The 18,387-nt window shown below is 39.3% G+C and overlaps 1 protein-coding gene across 1 annotated transcript in view; it reads left to right on the top strand.

Annotated features, from left to right (window-relative positions):
- Positions 1-18,387, top strand: part of DIP2B (disco interacting protein 2 homolog B) — a 226,716-nt gene that overhangs the window by 124,641 nt on the left and 83,688 nt on the right. Inside the window, exon 3 of the mRNA XM_070410244.1 lies at positions 6,878-7,006. Within this exon, the coding sequence (XP_070266345.1) occupies positions 6,878-7,006 (129 nt within the window). The remainder of the gene's footprint in view (positions 1-6,877; positions 7,007-18,387) is intronic.

The following is an 18,387-nucleotide window of genomic DNA, read 5'->3' as shown; positions in this document are numbered from 1 at the left end:
TGTGCGAACCCACGGGGAGCCCAACCAACCCCTGCGGTCCCGGCAGCTGCGGCCCAGCTCACCTGAAAGAGGCTGCACGGGTGCAGGGTGGGCTTCTCATGGGCTTCCCTGGCACAGGAGCCCTGGCCTCCCAGGGGAGGGTAGCAGGGGGAGTGAAAGCAAGCTTGGGAGGACACCCCACATTCTTACCGCACCTCTGTCCCCATCACCCCTGCCCCCAGGTAGCCTGCGAGAGGTCGCAGCATGTCAAAGATGCCAGCCATGTTCCGCGCTGCCCCCTGGTGGTCAGTGCACGTCATAGCGAGCGGTCGAACAACCACCCGAGGGGACAATTCATATTAGGGTTTTCTTATATAGGATGTTTCATTTAGACCTTTTCATGAGTCTTCATAGTCAACATATTTTTCATGGTATATACTGTCTCGTTATGTTGATATATTGTTAATTCTATCTTTGCTTTTGTCATCTTACTGTGGTAGTGAAACTGTACATACCTTATTCTAAGTAGAGAAATCCCTATTTCTGGGGCCCAGGTAATTCCTGAGGTCTGGTTGGAGTGTGAAACCCTGGCCAGGGAATGATTCATCTTTAAGCAGCATCTTGCCTGCCCAGCTGACGCTGGACATGCTGGTAGATAACACCCTGCTGTGCTCCTGTGTTTCCAGACCCCTCACTCCTCTCTTCGATGAGGCCCCAGCTACATTGTTTCCTGCCCCCTTCCACAACAAACTGTTGTCCTGGCGAGTAAGCTAAGGTGGGAATAAGCCTTCCAAAATGATCTTAACCCAGCCACAAACGCAATTTCCCCCCTCCGACCTCCGAATATGCATTGATTTTCCAATGCTTTTGGGGAAATGAAAAGGAGACAATTGATTTTAGATGATAGGAAAAGGATATCCTGTTCATAGTGTCATAATTTATTTAGGAAGCTGAAGACTGAATATTACTTTAATTTATGGTAAGAATCTGCTCTATGTGGTGTGACCTTCAAATTAAGAAAAACTAATATCATTTTTTATTTTCTTCTTTTTTAAAAAATATATTTTATTGATTTTTCAAGAGAGTCAGAAACATCGATGAGAGAGAAACATCGATCAGCTGCCTCCTGCACATCTCCCACTGGGGATGTGCCCGCAACCCAGGTACATGCCCTTGACCGGAATCGAACCTGGGACCCTTCAGTCCGCAGGCCGACGCTCCATCCACTGAGCCAAACCGGTTTCGGCTATTTTCTTCTTTACTCTTAACTATTATTTTGATGTTCTAAAGAGAGCATGTATTATTTTTATAATCCAAATAGAGAACTTTTCTAAGTTGTAGAAATCCAATAAAGCCTATGGAAAAATATATACCATCCAAAATAATTGCTATTAACATTTTCCTATATTTGCTTCCAGTTTTTTCATTGCATAATAAAATATATTTGTAACTCATATTCTAAAAAGTAAACTCAAATACATGGGAATAAAAGTTTATAGAATTCATATATCAATTATTTACATTCAAAAAAGATTAACAGAGTTTCATTATTAAGCGTCTCTGTTATACTTAAGGTGACTCAATTACTAGGAATTCATTTTACCCTTTTCTCCTTTTACTTCTCTTTTCGATAGGCTCTCTTGAAGTAGCTGTATCACACATTTTAATCAAGATTATTGTGTCAGGAATCCATGTTTTTTGTGACAATATGATTTGGGCACCTGAGGAATGGTCACTGAACAAATTTGCCAGCCACTTATTGAAACTGCAAATCAACTTTTTTGTTTTATTTCTGGCAAGCTACAGGAAATGTTTGTCATGATTTTAGACCAAAAAGAAACCTGGTCTGCTTGGATGACGAGGTCCCTGAAGGAGCCGAGATAAACATTGCAGAGCATCGTTCTGATGTTGCCTGGTGAAGAGCTTGTTGTGTTGTGAGGCTTTTTTTTTTTTTTTTTTTTTTTTTTTTTTTGTGCCAGTTCAGTAGATCTCTTAGCTAAGTATCATCTGACTCTGATTCTCAGTTCTCATTAGATGTCTGTATTTGTGTTATATTTCCTTGTGGTTTGGTCTATGACAATCTCTAGATAATCTGAGTGGAGATGTTCATTCTCTCTAATTCTTCCTCAAACAAAAGTATTAACTCCCAGTTCCCCTGTCCCCCCATCCCCCCATCATTTCTTTGTTTCAATTTTTATTCTTTAGCTGACATTATCTTCTTTATCCTAATTAATTGCATTGCAAAATACTAAGTAAAAGCCTACGTGAGAGTGCTATGGTAAAAATACATGAACCGTTTTTGTCCATCTTCTGTGAAATGCAAATCCATATTTATTCCTTTCATACTCTGGATTACTAATGCCTAATTTGGAAGTACCGTATTTCTTAGCAGGGTGGTTTGATCAGTCCTAGCAAATCTGCTTATTTAATTAAAAAAATTATCAGCGATAAGTACTTTAGCTATATATTCAGTATGGCCCCCCAAAAGTAATACAAAGCTAGTCTTTTAAACCTGATGCCCTGTTTAAGTCAAACCATTTTCTCTGTGCATATTTGCAAGCAAGGTACCTCTTGTGTGCTAATGTGATTTCCTTCCTGTGTCATCTGACCATGTAGATAAAAATAGCCCCTTCCTCTTTGTTGTCCTCTATTTAAAGTTAATTGGAATATGTTTTTTAACTTTCTTATTAAATTTATTGGGATGCCGTTTGTTAATGAAATTATGTAGGTTTCAGGTGTACAATTCTATAATACGATACCTGCATATTGCATTGTGTGTTCACTACCCCAAATCAAGTCTCCTATCACCATTCATCCCCCCCATATCCTCTTCTAAGTTCCTCAACTCCAATTGGAATATGCTTTAAATAATTTCTCTAATGAATGGCCGAAAGTTTTTAGAGGGGCTTTTTGCAGAATCTTTCACATGAAGGCAGGTGATTAAAAAAACACAAATGCTTGTCTAGCTGCTGACTGTAAATCCTGAAGCATTTAGATACTTGCAGACTAAATTATAAATTCTCATTGCTTTCCTCTAAAGTCTTGGGAGAATTTTCACAACTTTTTTTTATAATATATTTTTATTGATTTCAGAGAGGAAGGGAGAGGGAGAGATAGAAACATCAATGATGAGAGAGAATCATTGATCGGTTGCCTCCTGCACGCCCCCCACTGGAGATCAAGCCCACAACACCGGCATGTGCCCTTGCCCGGAATCAAACTCAGGCTGACGCTCTATCCACTGAGCCAAACCGGCTAGAGCATCACAACCTTTTTGTAGTGAGACAGACCTGGTTTTAAATCTTGGCTCTGTCATTCTCTAGCTCTGTGACTTTGGATAAAATGATACATGTCTCTGCTTCTTTTTCTATAATAAGTTGATAGTGCTGACTTTATAGGATTGTTGTGAGGAAAAAGACAAAATGTGAAAACTTTTTATATGTGCTTCTATATGCACAGTGCCTAGCACAAAGCAAACACTTAAATGTTAGCTTTTATTGTTATAGCCTGGTAGTGGCAAGCTTTTTCTGTAATGAGCCAGATAGTAAATATTTTAGGCTTTGAGGACCATGTGGTCTCTGCCACAGCTAACCAACTCTGCCTTTACAGTGTCAAAGCATCCATAGGCAGTGTGTAAACATTTGAGCGTAGCTGTGTTCCGATAAAACTATTTATAAAAATAGACATGGGCTATAGTTTGCTGACTTCTATTCTAGAGTAATAAAACTAACAAATGAAACAAGATATGAAAATATTAAGAATTCAGTATAACTCTTCTGTGAAGTAGATTATCAAGAGAATTTAGACTGATTTAAACTTCAATTTGCAACCTCAGACAGTACCTTTCAAAATCTCAGTGTTAAAACATGTTCTGCTTGGTTAACATATTTTATAATAAAAATCTCAGCTATCAGGAACCATAAAAAATAAAACATTTCTAGATTCATAACAGCACTTTTGTGGAGAACTTCCTAAAATATACTCTTTTGCCTTCTTAAAAACCATGTATAAAAAAATAATCAAACTTAAAAAAAATAATGACTTTTGCATTATATCTTCTGATTTTGGTCAGGCCTCAGTTGGTGATTTTGGTGCTCCACATGGTGCCAGTTTGGGTCACTAAGTGCTTTCACCTGGTGTGCACAGGTTGGTCTGGAAGGTCCAAGATGGCTTCACTCACATCTGGTGCCTTGGCGGGGGCAGATGGGAGGCTGGGCTCAGCTGGAACTGTCAACTAGACCTCTTACACACGGCCTCTCAAGCATGCTAATAATTTTTTTTTAATGATATGACATGCCTAGCCGGGATGGCTCAGTGGTTGAGCGTCAGCCTATGAACCAGGAGGTCACGGTTCAGTTCCCTGTCAGGGCATATGCCCGGGTTGCGGACTCTATCCCCAGGAGGTGGCGTGCAGGAGGCAGCCGATAATGGTATGACATTATGAGTCCCAGTTCCCATAGTACCATAGTACCCTCAGCCTTCACTGAGGTCTGTGGGGCTGCTGCTTGTACTCCCTAGACCACTGTGCAAGCAGATTCTCAGCTGTAGTCTGGAGCAATGCAATTTCTGGATTGGTGACATCTTATTGTAGTGGACACCTAATTTGCTATGTGTAAGCTGCCTTGCTGGGCACAACTAAGTGCTATTAAAGAAACTTGAAATATGCCGTATAAAAGAAGGAAATCCTGCAGTGTGTGACCAAATGGTTGAACCTGGAGGATATGGTGCTGAGTAGAAAAGCCAGTCACAGAAGGGCAAATACTATATGATTCCACTTATATGAGGAATCTAAAATAGAAGCAGAGAGTAGAATGTTGATTGCCAGGGGCCAGGGAGAGGGGGAAACGGTGAGTTATTACTGCAATGGTCAAAAGTTTTAGTTATATAAGATGAATGTTCTAGAGAACTGCTATGCAACATTGTGCATATAGTTAACAATACTGTATTGTGCACTTAAAAATTATTAAAAGGGTAGCTCTGACCATGTACTCAGTGGTTAGAGCATTGGCCCACACACAGAAGGGTCTTGGGTTTGATTCCTGGTCAAGGGCCCATACCTTGGTTACAGGTTCGATCCTTGGGGGCTCTGGTTCGGGTGCCTGCAGGAGGCAACCAATTGATGTGTCATTCTCACATAGATGTCTGTCTGTCTATCTGTCTCCCCCAACACACACACATCTTCCCTCCCTTCCAGTCTCTAAAAAGCAATCGAAAAATTATCCTCAGGGTGAGGATTAACCAAAAAAAAAAATTATTAAAAGGGGAGATTTCATGTTAAATGTTCTTACTTTATTTAAAAAACTAGAGGCCTGGTGCATGAAATTTGTGCACGGGGGGTGGGTCTTTCAGCCCGGCCTTCACCCTCTCCCAAACCGGGACCCCTCAGGTAGGGTCCCTAAGTCTGGCCAGCGATCAGTGCCTATCAGGGCTTTCCTTCCCCCGGCTGCCAGCAGTGGGCCCCGCTACTGCTAGCCATCTGTGCGGCGCTACCCATCCCCCCCCCCCTGCCCCCCCCCCCCCCCCCCCACCTTGGCCACTGGTGGCTTCCCTCTGCAGGCGACAGGTGTGGGGTGCGATCGCTTGGCTGGCCTGGACCTCCTTCTGCGGTGCGCTCACTGGCCGGCCCTGCACACCTGCCACAGCATCGCTGGCCAGTGGCCTGGGCCCCTCTCTGTGGGGTGATCGATCACGGGGCTCCCATATCGATCGCCCTGTAGAGGGAGGCCCGCCCACCCGCCGCAGCACCACCAGCCGGGTAGCCTAGGCCTCCACCTGTGGACGCCGGCCAGGTGGTCTGGGCCTCCCTCTGCAGGGCTATCGTGGGGTAGATTATGACTTTGGAGTTAATACCATTTTTTAAAAAGGTACTAAAAAGAGAACTTAAGGTGTTTTTCTTCTGCTTATTTTACCTGCTTTTTTCTCCCTTCCCCATATTCACTTGTTTTTTGTTTTTGTTAATCCTCACTTGAGGATATTTTTTTCATTGATTTTTATTTTTTTAATATATATTTATTGATTTCAGAGAGGAAGGGAGAGGGAGAGAGAGCTAGAAACATCAATGATGAGAGAGAATCATTGATCGGCTGCTTCCTGCACTCCCCCTACTGGGGATCGAGCCCACAACCCAGGCATGTGCTCTTGACTGGAATTGAACTCGGGACCCTTCAGTCTACAGGCCAACGCTCTATCCACTGAGCCAAACCAACTAGGGCTCCATTGATTTTTAGAGAGAGAAACATTGGTTGATTGCCTCCCCCATGCACCCCAACCGGGACCAGGGATCGAGCCTGCAACCAAGGTTTGTGCCCTTGACTGGAATCAAACCAGCAAACCTTCAGAGCCAAACTGGCTAGAGCTCTTCCCCATATTCTTGATGCGACAGTAAATGTTGAGAGGGCAGGATAAGGGAACAGACCAGGGACTGGAAACGACCACGTCAGGGGTGACTCCAGTTGGAAGAGGGCCTACTAAGTATGACTTGAATCTGTGTATGACTTGAATCTGTTAAGCACCCTGCTTTTGCTTAAATGATCTGTTTATTTGGAGTAACTTATGTTTGGGGAGGTTAAGGCTCTGCAAGCTGTTCTTTGTACTATAAGTAGGATTAGGGGTCTTATACCTGCTCCACCAGTTCTTGCAGTCTCTGGGATGTCTTACTCATTTTGTATAGATTTTGCTATTTCTTTCCTATCACCTATTCACAATTATGGCTCTAAGATGATTATTTTTTCACCTGGATGTCTATCATTTTTCGGTATGAATATTATAGCTCTCTCACCCTTTACTGTAGATGGGGTAATAATACCTACCTCAGAGTGTTGTAGGAAGAATGTGAAGTGCTAAGAAAATGTTAGCTATTATTTTATCGGATAACCATCTTTCAAACTTCCTTTTTTAGAAACTGATTCAGCAGCACAGAAAGAACATAGAAACCAGACACCTGCTCCATCTGCAGCTCAAACTTCCGCTCCTTCCAAGTACCACCGATCTCGATCTGGGGGAGCCAGGGATGAACGATATCGATCAGGTGAGAAGGAACTGGAAGTTATCAGTGACATAGTTTTTACTGACTTAGTAGGAACTGTGTATCCTGAGAGGTTCTAACGTTTGTTCTCTTTCCTTGAAGTACCAACAGGTCTATATTGATTCATTTATCAGTCATTTATTGAGTGCCTATTATGTGCCAGGTATTGTAGATACTCAATATTTATTGGGGATACAGCAGCAAATAACATGTTTCTGTGCTCCAGGGCAGACGGGTAGTCAGACAAGTACAAAGACAATGCGGATAAATAACTAAGAAAGCAGAGGGCCAGAGTCACACAGGGCGGTATGTAGGGAGAGCTCAGTGGACTCTTTTGGAAGAGGCAGGTCCTTCTGCATTTGCCAAAGCTGTTAATTAACTGATGGACCTGGAACAAAAACTCACAATACAATTTCAAATTAGTAAACTCTTAAATTTTATTTTTTCTGACCTAAAAAGTACCCATTGGAAGGGAAAGGGGACATGCTGTGGCTGGCAGTGGGAGCATGCTCTGCTATCCCATGTCCAGGACTGATGAGCAGAGAAACACATCAGAGATCCTCATGGGGATGTGGGTGCAGCGAGCCCGTCCCATCCCCTTCTGTTTGCTGCCCATTATAGTCTCTGCAGCACATTTATTGTGCCAGGAGACTAGCTGGAATACAAATTTACTTTCCCTAGATTTTTGACTCACTTGTGCCAGCCAAAGTTACCTTAACCTTTTTTTAAATTGAAAAACAGGGTGTTTGTTGCCTCCTCTCAGAAACTGCTTCAGAGAAAATGAGGTAAAGGATGTGGATGCAGAGCTGCGTCAGCCATTTTGTGAGCTGATTTTATTAGAAATATATTTTCACACACTGGAAGGAAGGGTGGAGAAGTATTCAATTGAAAAAAAAGCAGAGGCTGCATGCCACACCAGAATTTTCCTTTGTACCTAACCTGCCGTAAGCGAACAGGGGAGGCTTTCTCAGAGAACAAGGCATCTAACTGAGTCAGGGCAAAAAGACAAGAGCTGCCCAGGTAAAAGGGAAAGAGCATGAGAAAGTACCTGAAAACAATTCTTTATGGCTGCAACTTAGAATGCAAGGCCCCAGAAGGAGGTGGGAGATGAGGCTAGCAAGATTACCAGGGACCAAACCTGAAGGAATCTTGAACAGCATTGAAGGACTTTCAGCAGGGCAGTACATTATCAGAGTTGTATTTGTTCTAGTAGCTCGTTCTAGCTGTAGACAGTATGCTCTGCCACTACTGTGTCCTAGTGCCTGGCACAGTGCCTAACATATATGAGTTAAAAGGGTAACTTAGAGAAAGGAAGGAATGAAGGTAGCTATTAGTTAAGAATGGATTTGTGGGAGGTAATGCTGGATGTAGAAGAGTATTATGTCCTAACTGGTATCTTCAGTGGTTAAGTGTCGGCCTGCACACCAAAGGATTGCAGGTTCTATCCCTGGGGCCCCAGATGGGGCAATCAATTGATGTGTCATTCTCACATAGATGTCTTTCTGTCTGTCTGTCTCCCCCTACCCCCCTTCCTTCCACTCTCCAAAAATCAATAGAAAATACATCCTTGGGTGAGGATTAAAAAAAATAGAAAAGTATATCAGAAGTTCCTATTTGTTGCCAAGACATAAGTCTGATTTCCCAGGAACCCAGTGTTGCCTTTTGAGGCTGGGACCAGGTTCAGTAGCCGTGTCAAGAGGGTTTTAGCCTTTGCAACTCTCACCCTGGCCTTCTCTAGGAGTGTTTTGTCTTTGTTTTATTGTTTGTTTTTACAGGATATAATAAAAGGGTTAGTAAAGAACCAGAAGATGATTCTCTACATCCAATGTCCAAGCTGAGGACATATGGTAAAAGGCTTTAGTGAACTCATTCCGTAGTGTAAAAATTTGACCTTCACCTAGCAAAACCCAACTGTGATCTCTAGCCCCTGTTCTTTATTTTTAATTTATTCTTTTTATTTTATTTTTTCTATCACCATTTATCTCCTCCCCCAACCCCCATTCTTTTATACTTTTTTTTTCACACTTACCCCAAATATCAAAAAGTATAGTTTGCAAATCAGATGCTGGTTAGCAGACTGTTCAGTGTCTTGCTTAGGTACAGGGATATTGAAGAGGATTTAATAGGTTTTGAATAATTGTCTCGCTGGACTTCTTTTTTTAGGGTAGATGTGAAATGTAGACCAAGAGGAGGTAAAGTAGGGAAAAAAGGGTTATTTAAAAACCCTGAAGATATTGAAAGCTGTGAGAGGACTGCAATTGCAATGCTGTCATGAAGGGAACAGAAAAGAGGAAGTATGCAAGCATGGATTTTGGTGAAAATCACATTTTTTTTCAATATATTAGAAATTGTTCAATTAAGTAGCAAAGGAAAGCTCAGTACCTTCTGAGAATTGTGGCTTCCATGAATAATAAGAAACCAACAGTAATAGCACAAGTAGAGCAAATTAAGTTACAGAATTTGATGGGAATTCAACTTCAACTCTTTGCCACCCTTTTCATGCGAAGGGTTACATTTACAAGTCACATGCAAAAATAGCTTAAGAACATAAAATATGTGTAGTGATAATCACAGGAATACAGAGTAAAGTGATGAGTACACAAAAAGGATTTAATATTGATGTCAGTAAGTTCAACAGGGAAATTATCATATTCCCTCTCTCTCTCTCTCTCTCTCTCTCTCTCTCTCTCTCTCTCTCTCTCTCATTATAAGAGAAAGTTTATTTAGAAAGTCACAGAGGTAGTAGAAGAGAGCCATAGAAGAAATGGGCTCAGGAAACAGATTATAGCAAAAGAAGGGTACATACCTGAGGGACGAAAGAGGGACTGAAAAATTCTCTCTTATTTGGTGGTGGCTTTATTACGACATTTCAACCAATCATGAAATAGACAGTGTTTCATGTTTCAGACTTGGTGTAAAGAGCTTATATTTATGCAGAGTTTAGATCATCTAATCTGATTCTTCTTTCTGTGATTAGCCAACGTCTGTGTGACATTTCAAATATACTTATTCAGTACCTCTTTTTCCTGCAAATCAAGGCATGATGCACCTTTCTACACATGTTTCGGTCACAAGTGTAGAAAAATACACAATTAATGGAAAGTGATCTGATTGTCATTCTTTTCTTTTTTTATTTAATTGATTTTTATAGAGAAAAGGAGAGTGAGGAAGAGAGGGGGTAGAGAGAGAGAAACATCTATTTTGTTGTTCCACTTGTTTATATATTCACTAGAGGCCCAGTGCATGAAATTCATGCATGGGTAGGTTCCCTAGGCCTGGCCTGTGATCAGGGCCAACCAGGGCCTTCCGGCTGCCCGCTGGGGCCTTCCTTTGTTCCGCACCGCCCCCTGGTGGCCAGTGCACGTCATAGCGAGTGATCGATCTCCTGGTCGAACTTCTGCAGGGACAATGCATATTAGACTTTTATATAGAGAGATAGTTAGTTTGGTTACTTCTTATATGTGCCCTTACTGGAGATCAAACCCACAACCTTGGGGTATCCAGAGGACACTCTAACCAACTGAGCTATCCAGCGAGGGCCTAATTGTCATTATCTTAAGTCCTTTAATGTTAATCTTTTGGGCAGTTAGCCACCTCATACAAAACAAAAGCCAAAAGGACTTTAAAGGAGTATTAGTATCACCTTATTCAGCTCAAACATTAGCGCTGGAAAATGATACCTAGCTCTCATGTGCTTCTGGCAGAGACGTCCAAAAGGTAGCTGTGTCTGGGGACTGAACTTCGGAAGTGATTTCTTTATCAAAGATCAAGATGAATTGTGTGCTGGTGAATGAGTCAAATCCAGTTAACAGGGAGCAGTCTGTTCTTATCAAAAAGAGGCTTTGCTGATACAGTAACTGTGAACATCTCCTTTTCACATGCATTTATGAGCCTGGGTTTATCATGTTAGAAAATAGTTGGGTGTTTTTATTTGTTCTGTGGTCTGATGCTGTGAATCCTTGTGGCAGAGAAAGATTATTCAAGTGGGCCTTTAAAAGCTTGTTTAATGTGAATAATTCCCTAATTTTAGCAAGTTTGCTAGCACATGTTTCATATCTTATGCAAAAATAAACTTTTGGAAAGGTATATTTAACTGTTTAGTGTGAACATTTGATTTGCTGTTGTTCTCTTATTGAGAAAGTGCTTTTTCTGAGTATAAGCAGTTAATCATTTATTTTCCAAGACAGCTAAGAGAAACATATTTCATCTAATATAAAAAGGATGCTTTTTATATTTCAACATAACTAAAATCAGGTTGTGTTTTATATAAAATGCCATCATAGATTCAATTAAATATGGCAATCTTGATTCAACTAAGTAAACCTCAGGGACACTGAAACAGTATAATAAATATAAATACAGTAGAAAATATTTCACTTCAGAGCTAAGAGTAAGTTAATATTGTGGTCTTAAAGTGATAGCGCAAGTTTGGAAATATCTTTTACACTTTCAATCTTCATACACTTTGACCCAGAAATTTCACTTCTAGGAATTTATTTTAAACATATACATATGTGCACAAAGATAAAAATGTGTATTTATGAATGTATGTGTGTTGTAGCTTTGCTTGTAGTAATATAATGATTGAATAAATTATAGTAGTACTCATATACAATGGAATTCTATGAAAGCTGATTTTAAAATTCTGTGAAGGCTCACCAAAAAATGAGGTAGATATGGAGAGATGTACAAAATATATTTTAAAGTAACAAATGCAAGATATTATGTACAATATGGCCCAATTTTGTGGATAGTAATAATAATACTTTCATATATTAGTACGTACAAAGACACAGAAACTTGGAAAAATATGTACCCCAAACTATTGAGGTGCTATTATTTCTTTTTTTAAATATATTTTATTGATTTTTTTTTACAGAGAGGAAGGGAGAGGGATAGAGAGTTAGAAACATCGATGAGAGAGAAACATCGATCAGCTGCCTCCTGCACACCCCCTACCGGGGATGCACCCACAACCAAGGTACATGCCCTTGACCGGAGTCGAACCTGGGACCCTTCAGTCCGCAGGCTGATGCTCTATCCACTGAGCCAAACCGGTTAGGGTGAGGTGCTATTATTTCTAGGAAGTGGTGGTTCTAGGGAAATTTTTCACTTCAGCATTATATGTGTGTAGATCTTTTTTCAATATATATATTTTTCCAGTTTTCTTATTGTGGTAAAATACAAAATACATGTAACATAAAATGTATGTATATTAATTTTAAACAAAAAATGGCAAAAGATATTTTTAAAGTGATAGCCATGGATAAATGATTTAAAACCTTAAATCAATTATTGTTCTTATTGATTCTTACTCTAAGTATAGATTCTTCTGATTTAATGCTGGAAGTTAAATGCAATAGTAACTCCCTCTGTCATCCTAATTGAGAACTTTTGCTTATCTCTGTCCAAATCTGGTCTCTGACCTGGTGACATTTACTCCGGTGGCTGCCACTGGTACACCGAGACCATTTTATTTCTATTTTAACATACTTTCTCATACTGAGGAAGGTAATTGTATTCAGTTCAGCAAGTATTTATTATAGACTTCCTATGAGTTGAGCTAGAGAAACACAGATGAAAACACGGCAATCCTTTTACAAGTTACAGAGGCAGCATGGAAGAGGGGATGACCAGGGAAGGAACCTGGGCACTGGGTACTGTCAAGGGTAAAGTCTGAGCCATTTTGAAAGATGAATAGCCATTTGCTATATAGATATCACAGGCTAAAAAAAAACAAACTACAATTTATAAAAATGGGGGAATGCGAAATGCAAAATTAACATTTCACTACGCCTCCCCATCAACACCGAGTTGTGCCAAAATTAACGTGGTATCCTAATGTTACAGAGCTTAATAGTGGTCCTCTGTCTTAATGTTAAAGCGGTTGGTACCTCAGAACTTGGTAAAAATGGCGTGACTTTGTTGGCTTGCAGGTAACTCCTTGAAGTGAACTTTTCTACTTACTGACCTAACCTACCCACACATCTCCCTTTTAGTGTGTGTGTGTGTGTATACATATATATATGTTTGTCTGTCTATCTAAAATAATATCCTAGAAAAAATAAAGAAAAAGAAAAAAGTGGGGAAAAATGAGTAAAATAATGTCTTAACAGGCAAGAGTGCTTGGTGTCTGTTCTGCCCTTGGCCCTTAAAGCCCAGCTGTGCCACTTATGCACCATGTCTTAAACACTTCATAAAAACAAGCCAAGAATAGAAGCAGCTACTATAGAACTGTAAAATAACATTTTCCACTTACCTTTTTAAGAAAGATGAAAAAAATGGTCTGCTGCTATCTATAGATGTGAGAAAATGGACATTCTCCTATCCTGTTGGTAGAAGTGTTATTTATCAATAATGACATTAGGCATTTGGGGGTATGTTTGTTACCCATTTGTGCTTCTTCTATAAACTACCTGTTCATTCCCTAAGCCTATTATTTTTTTAATTGGGGTTTATTTTTTCTAATTTATTTGCAAGAACCTTTTTTTTTTTTTAACTTAAGGATATTAACATTCAATTTCCTTACTAGTTATAATGGTCTGTTCAGATTTTCTATTTTTTCATGATTCAATTTTTATATGTGGTATGTTTGTAGGTATTTATCACTTTCTTTTTTTTTTAATGTTTTTATTGATTTTTAGATAGAAAGGAAGGGAGAGGGAGAGAGAAATAGAAACATCGATGAGAGAGACACATTGATTGGCTGCCTCTGGCACACCCTGGACCTCTTGGATCCAGTGAGTCACACCAGCCGGCTATCAATTTCTTTTAGGTTATCCAATCAGGCATATAATTATTCATGGTAATCTCTTTTATTTCTGTGGCATTGGTTGTGTTTGTTTGTTTGTTTTTCTTTCTCTTTTTTTCCCTTTGGTTTATTTTTTCTCTTTCATTTCTGGTTTTAGTTATTTGAGTATTTTCTCTTTTTTTTTTCCTGTAAATCTAGTTTAAAGTTTGTCAGTTTTGTTGCTCTTTTAAAAAAAAAACAAAAAAACAACCACAACTTTTATTTTCATTGATTTCCCCCCCCCACACACACACACAAACTTTAAAATTCTCTATTTTGTTTATTTCTGCTCTAATCCTTGTTATTTCCTCATTTGGCTTACTTTGGTTTTAGTTTGTTCTTTTTTTTTTTTTTTAGTTCCTTCAGGTGTAAAGTTAGATTGTTGACTTGAGATCTTAAAATAAAAAACAAAGCACTATAAAAACAATGTCAGAAGACAAATGACAAACTATTTAGAAAATATTTCTAACATACATCAGAGATAAAGAGGTACTATACCTTACATATTAAGAACTCTTAAAAATTAAGGAAAAATAAACTCAGAAACCCAATGGAAAAATGGTCATGTGACATGAGCATTCATTTCACTTACAGACAAACAAATAAACAAAAAAAAAACCCCACATTAAATGGCCCTTAAATACTCTGTAAAGATGTTTAATCTCACTAATGATAAAAGAAGTACAAATTGAAAGTATACTGAGATACCATTTCTCAACTACCAAATTGGCAACAACAGAAAAGCTAGACAACACATTCTGAAAGTGAGGCTATGGGTAAACAGACACTCCTATACATTGCTGGTAGTAAGGCACTATGATAAAACTCTTCTGGATGGGAATTTGGCAAGATGTAACAAAATTAAAAATATATTCACTTTTTGATTTAGGAGTCTCACTTGTAGGAACTTACCATGAAGATATACTCTCATCAGTATAAAAATATAATTGCATGAGGCTCTTTGTTGCATCATTATTTATAACTAAAGGCCCAGAGCACGAAATTTGTGCACTCGGGGTCGGGGGGAGTGGGGGTCCCTCAGCCCAGCCTACAACCCTCTCGCAGTCCAGGAGCCCTCGGGGGGTGTCCGATTGACAGCTTAGACCCGCTCCCCCCAGTGTCAGTCACAAGTAGTGGGTTTCCATGTATTCATATCTCTGGCTATGAATTGGGGTTTTCATGAGCCCCTCCTCAGGTTTGATAATTTGCTATATCGGCTTACAGAAAGAACCCAGGGAAATACCTTGATCAGTTCATTATGAAGGCTACAAATGATCAGCCACATAAAAAAGGTAAATAGGGTGAGGTCCAAAGGGTCCCAAACCAGGGAGTTTCTGTCCCTGTGGTGTTTGGGATGCACCATCCTGCTGTCCTGTGGATGTGTTCACTAACCAGGAAGCTCTCCAGACCCTCTTGTTTAGGGTTTCTGTGGATGTTCCATTAGTCATTTAATCCCTAGCCCCTCTCCCATCCCTGGAGGATGGAGGGTAAGGTTGAAGGTTCCCAACTTCTTTTTTAAAAAATATGTTGTTATTGATTTTTAGAGAAAGAGGAAGTGAGTAGGATAGAGAGATAGAAATACTGATGAGAGCGAAACATCATCAATCAGCTGCCTCCTACATGCCTCCTACTGGGGATCAAGGCCACAGCCTGGGCATGTGCCCTGATTAGGCTTTGAACCGTGACCTCTTGGTTCCTGGGTTGATGCTCAACCACTGAACCACACCAGCTGGGCCCCACCTTCTAATTATGGCTTGATCTTTCTGGTGAACTGCCCCCATCCTGAAGACACTCCTATCACTCACAAAATTACAAGGGTTTTAGGAGCTTAGTGTCAGGAACTAGAGAAGAGACCAGATGTATTTTTCTTTTTTAGAGGAGAGGGATGTATATTTCTTATATTGTTTAACTACAACATTGGGAAGTACCTATGGAATATGTAGGGAAGTACGTATGGAATATGTATAAAAGCAAATGATCCTAACTATGTTATTCAGTAGAATAATATAACCACACCAAAGAGGGAAAGGGTAAGAAATAACTCAAATAGACTTTGAACACAGTATTTTAACTCAGACTAAAGACAAAAAGAACTGCAAACAAATACTGAATTCTAGTTAAAAAAATTATTTTTATGGTAATACTAGTGGCCTAGTGCACAAATTCGTGCACATTGAAAGGAAATTAATTAGAAGAAATATTTTAATATCGCTCTTCGCCCTTTCTCTATAATAGGAGTGTCAACCAAATTCACAATCAACAATGATAGATCAAAACACACATGTGCCAGCGAGAGCTTTATATGTATCTCGCATGTGTGAGTCAACTTAGCTTTTATATATATAGAATAAACTTGCTTAACTAGACCTGCTTTCTGATTTAGCTAAACTTTTTCCAACCCAGTGAAGCACCGCAACTTCTTTTTCAGGTAATTGTCAGCAACACAGCAGTAAAAATCAACACAAAGCAGATTATTATTGTGGATCACGCAGGGAGAGCAAAGGGTAAAATATTTAACTGCAGCAGTGTTTGACTATATTCTGTGCAGTAAGAAAACCTGAAGTCATTTTCAAGGTCCACCATTTCTTACTTCTTTTTAGTCGAGTCAAGTTTCTAAGCTTTCTACATCTTCATTTTCTGGCTAATGAAAAGAAAATAGGATTCCACTGAGTCTCCTATCTACCTACTGCAGGACTTCTGTGAGGATCAAATGAGACGAGACATGGGAAAACGCTTCACAGACATTTGGTTACAGTGTAAAGTGTTTGCACCTGGCTATAAAGCAAGTCATGTTCCTGGGCTGACAAAACTGCAAGGAGGCTAGTCATCACTAGGGAGAGGAAGCCAGGCGTTGCTACTTGATGTCATTCCCCAGATGAAGGGAAGGACACTTAGCATATTAGCCTTTTATATAGATAGATAGGATAGCAGTTTCAAAGCTACTTTTTGTATATTGTAGGACTGAGTGAACAAGTGAAATATATAGAGGATATTGTGAACCAGGTTTCTGACTGTTAGAGCAGTGGTTCTCAACCTGTGGGTCGTGACCCCTTTGGCGGTTGAACGACCCTTTCACAGGGGTCGCCTAAGACCATCCTGCATATTAGATATTTACATTACGATTCATAACAGTAGCAACAGTTATGAAATAGCAACGAAAATAATTTTATGGTTGGGTCACAACATGAGGAACTATATTTAAAGGGCCAGAAGGTTGAGAACCACTGTGTTAGAGAATGGAGTTACAAATGGGATGGGGGAAGATTAGAATGAATTCTGTGGTGTTAAATTGGAATTGGAGGTATTAATATGAACTCATGGTTTTTAATATAGATGAAATAGATGTAGATATTTGTGTGAATATTTATGTTTATATTTATATTACTTTATTTTTGGAAGGGCTTAGAAGAAAGATACCCCAATAGCACAGAGCACTTCCAATAGTAAGATCTTGGTTCTAAGTACCATTCTCCACTAAGAAGAGCCAAGGCTCCTTGGAGAAATGTGTAATTTTAGTGCTGGAGCAATGAACGGACCATATGAGCCTGAAGCATCTTGTACTAGAAAATAAAGAATTGTTCAAAATGGTAGGGATATGTCAAAAGGACATAAGAGTTGGTTTGAAGGGGCTCCTGTTGGGCAAATCTGGGATAATATTAGCACAGCATCAAAATAAGTAGCAATAGTAACAGAATAGTCATGGAATAAAATGAGAATCAATAGGTCCATATTGATATACAGTCATGCACTGCTTAACGGCAGGGATATGTTCTGAGAAACATTGTTAGGCAATTTTATCATCGTACAAACATCAGAGTACAGTTACACAAACCTAGATGGTATAGCCTACTGCACACCTAGGCTATATGTTATATCCTATCGCTCCTAGGCTACAAGCCTGAACAGCATGTTTACTGTACAAAACAACATGAGATTAAATCAAAGCACAAGAGAAAACAATACAATCAAGATACACAGTAAACACAAAATGTATGAGACTGTGCCTGGGTAACACAGCATATTATTTTACAGCAAACTTTTTTTTTGTAAGAAAGAGTACAATCTAAAATAACAGTATACTAAATACATATTAATAATAGCATAGTTATTTATTACCATTATCCGATATTATGTATTATACATGATTGTATGTGCTATGCTTTTATTCAGTTGGTAGGGCAGTAGGTTTGTTTACACCAGCATCACCACAAACATGTGAGTAATCTGCTGCGCTACAATGCTAGGCAACAGGAATTTTTCATCTCCATTATAATATTTCTTAGAATACCAACTAAGAAATACAGAAGGGATGATGGAGTTATAAAACCACCATTTTATAATCATTATAGAAAATTGATTCATCCAAGAATCATCAGTGGATGCTAAAACTAGTGGGTGAAAGTTTAATGAAGTATATAACACTTATATAGTCTCAAAAGTATTCACCCACAAATTAATTAAAGGGAAGAATAGTAACTTTACAGTGAATTAACTTAGCAGACACCATCTTAATCAAGTGACCAAAGTTACTAAGTAGTAAGGCAGATGCATCCTAACATCATGTTTCAAGAAGACACCTTACTTCTGTGGTCTT

This window comes from Myotis yumanensis, unplaced genomic scaffold (assembly GCF_028538775.1).
Source record: "Myotis yumanensis isolate MYYU_CA2020_CCGP unplaced genomic scaffold, mMyoYum1.0.hap1 SCAF_3, whole genome shotgun sequence".
In the NCBI taxonomy this organism is placed as follows: domain Eukaryota; kingdom Metazoa; phylum Chordata; class Mammalia; order Chiroptera; family Vespertilionidae; genus Myotis; species Myotis yumanensis.
Note: the sequence above shows the minus strand (reverse complement) of the source record. Positions and strands in the feature narration are given on the sequence as shown.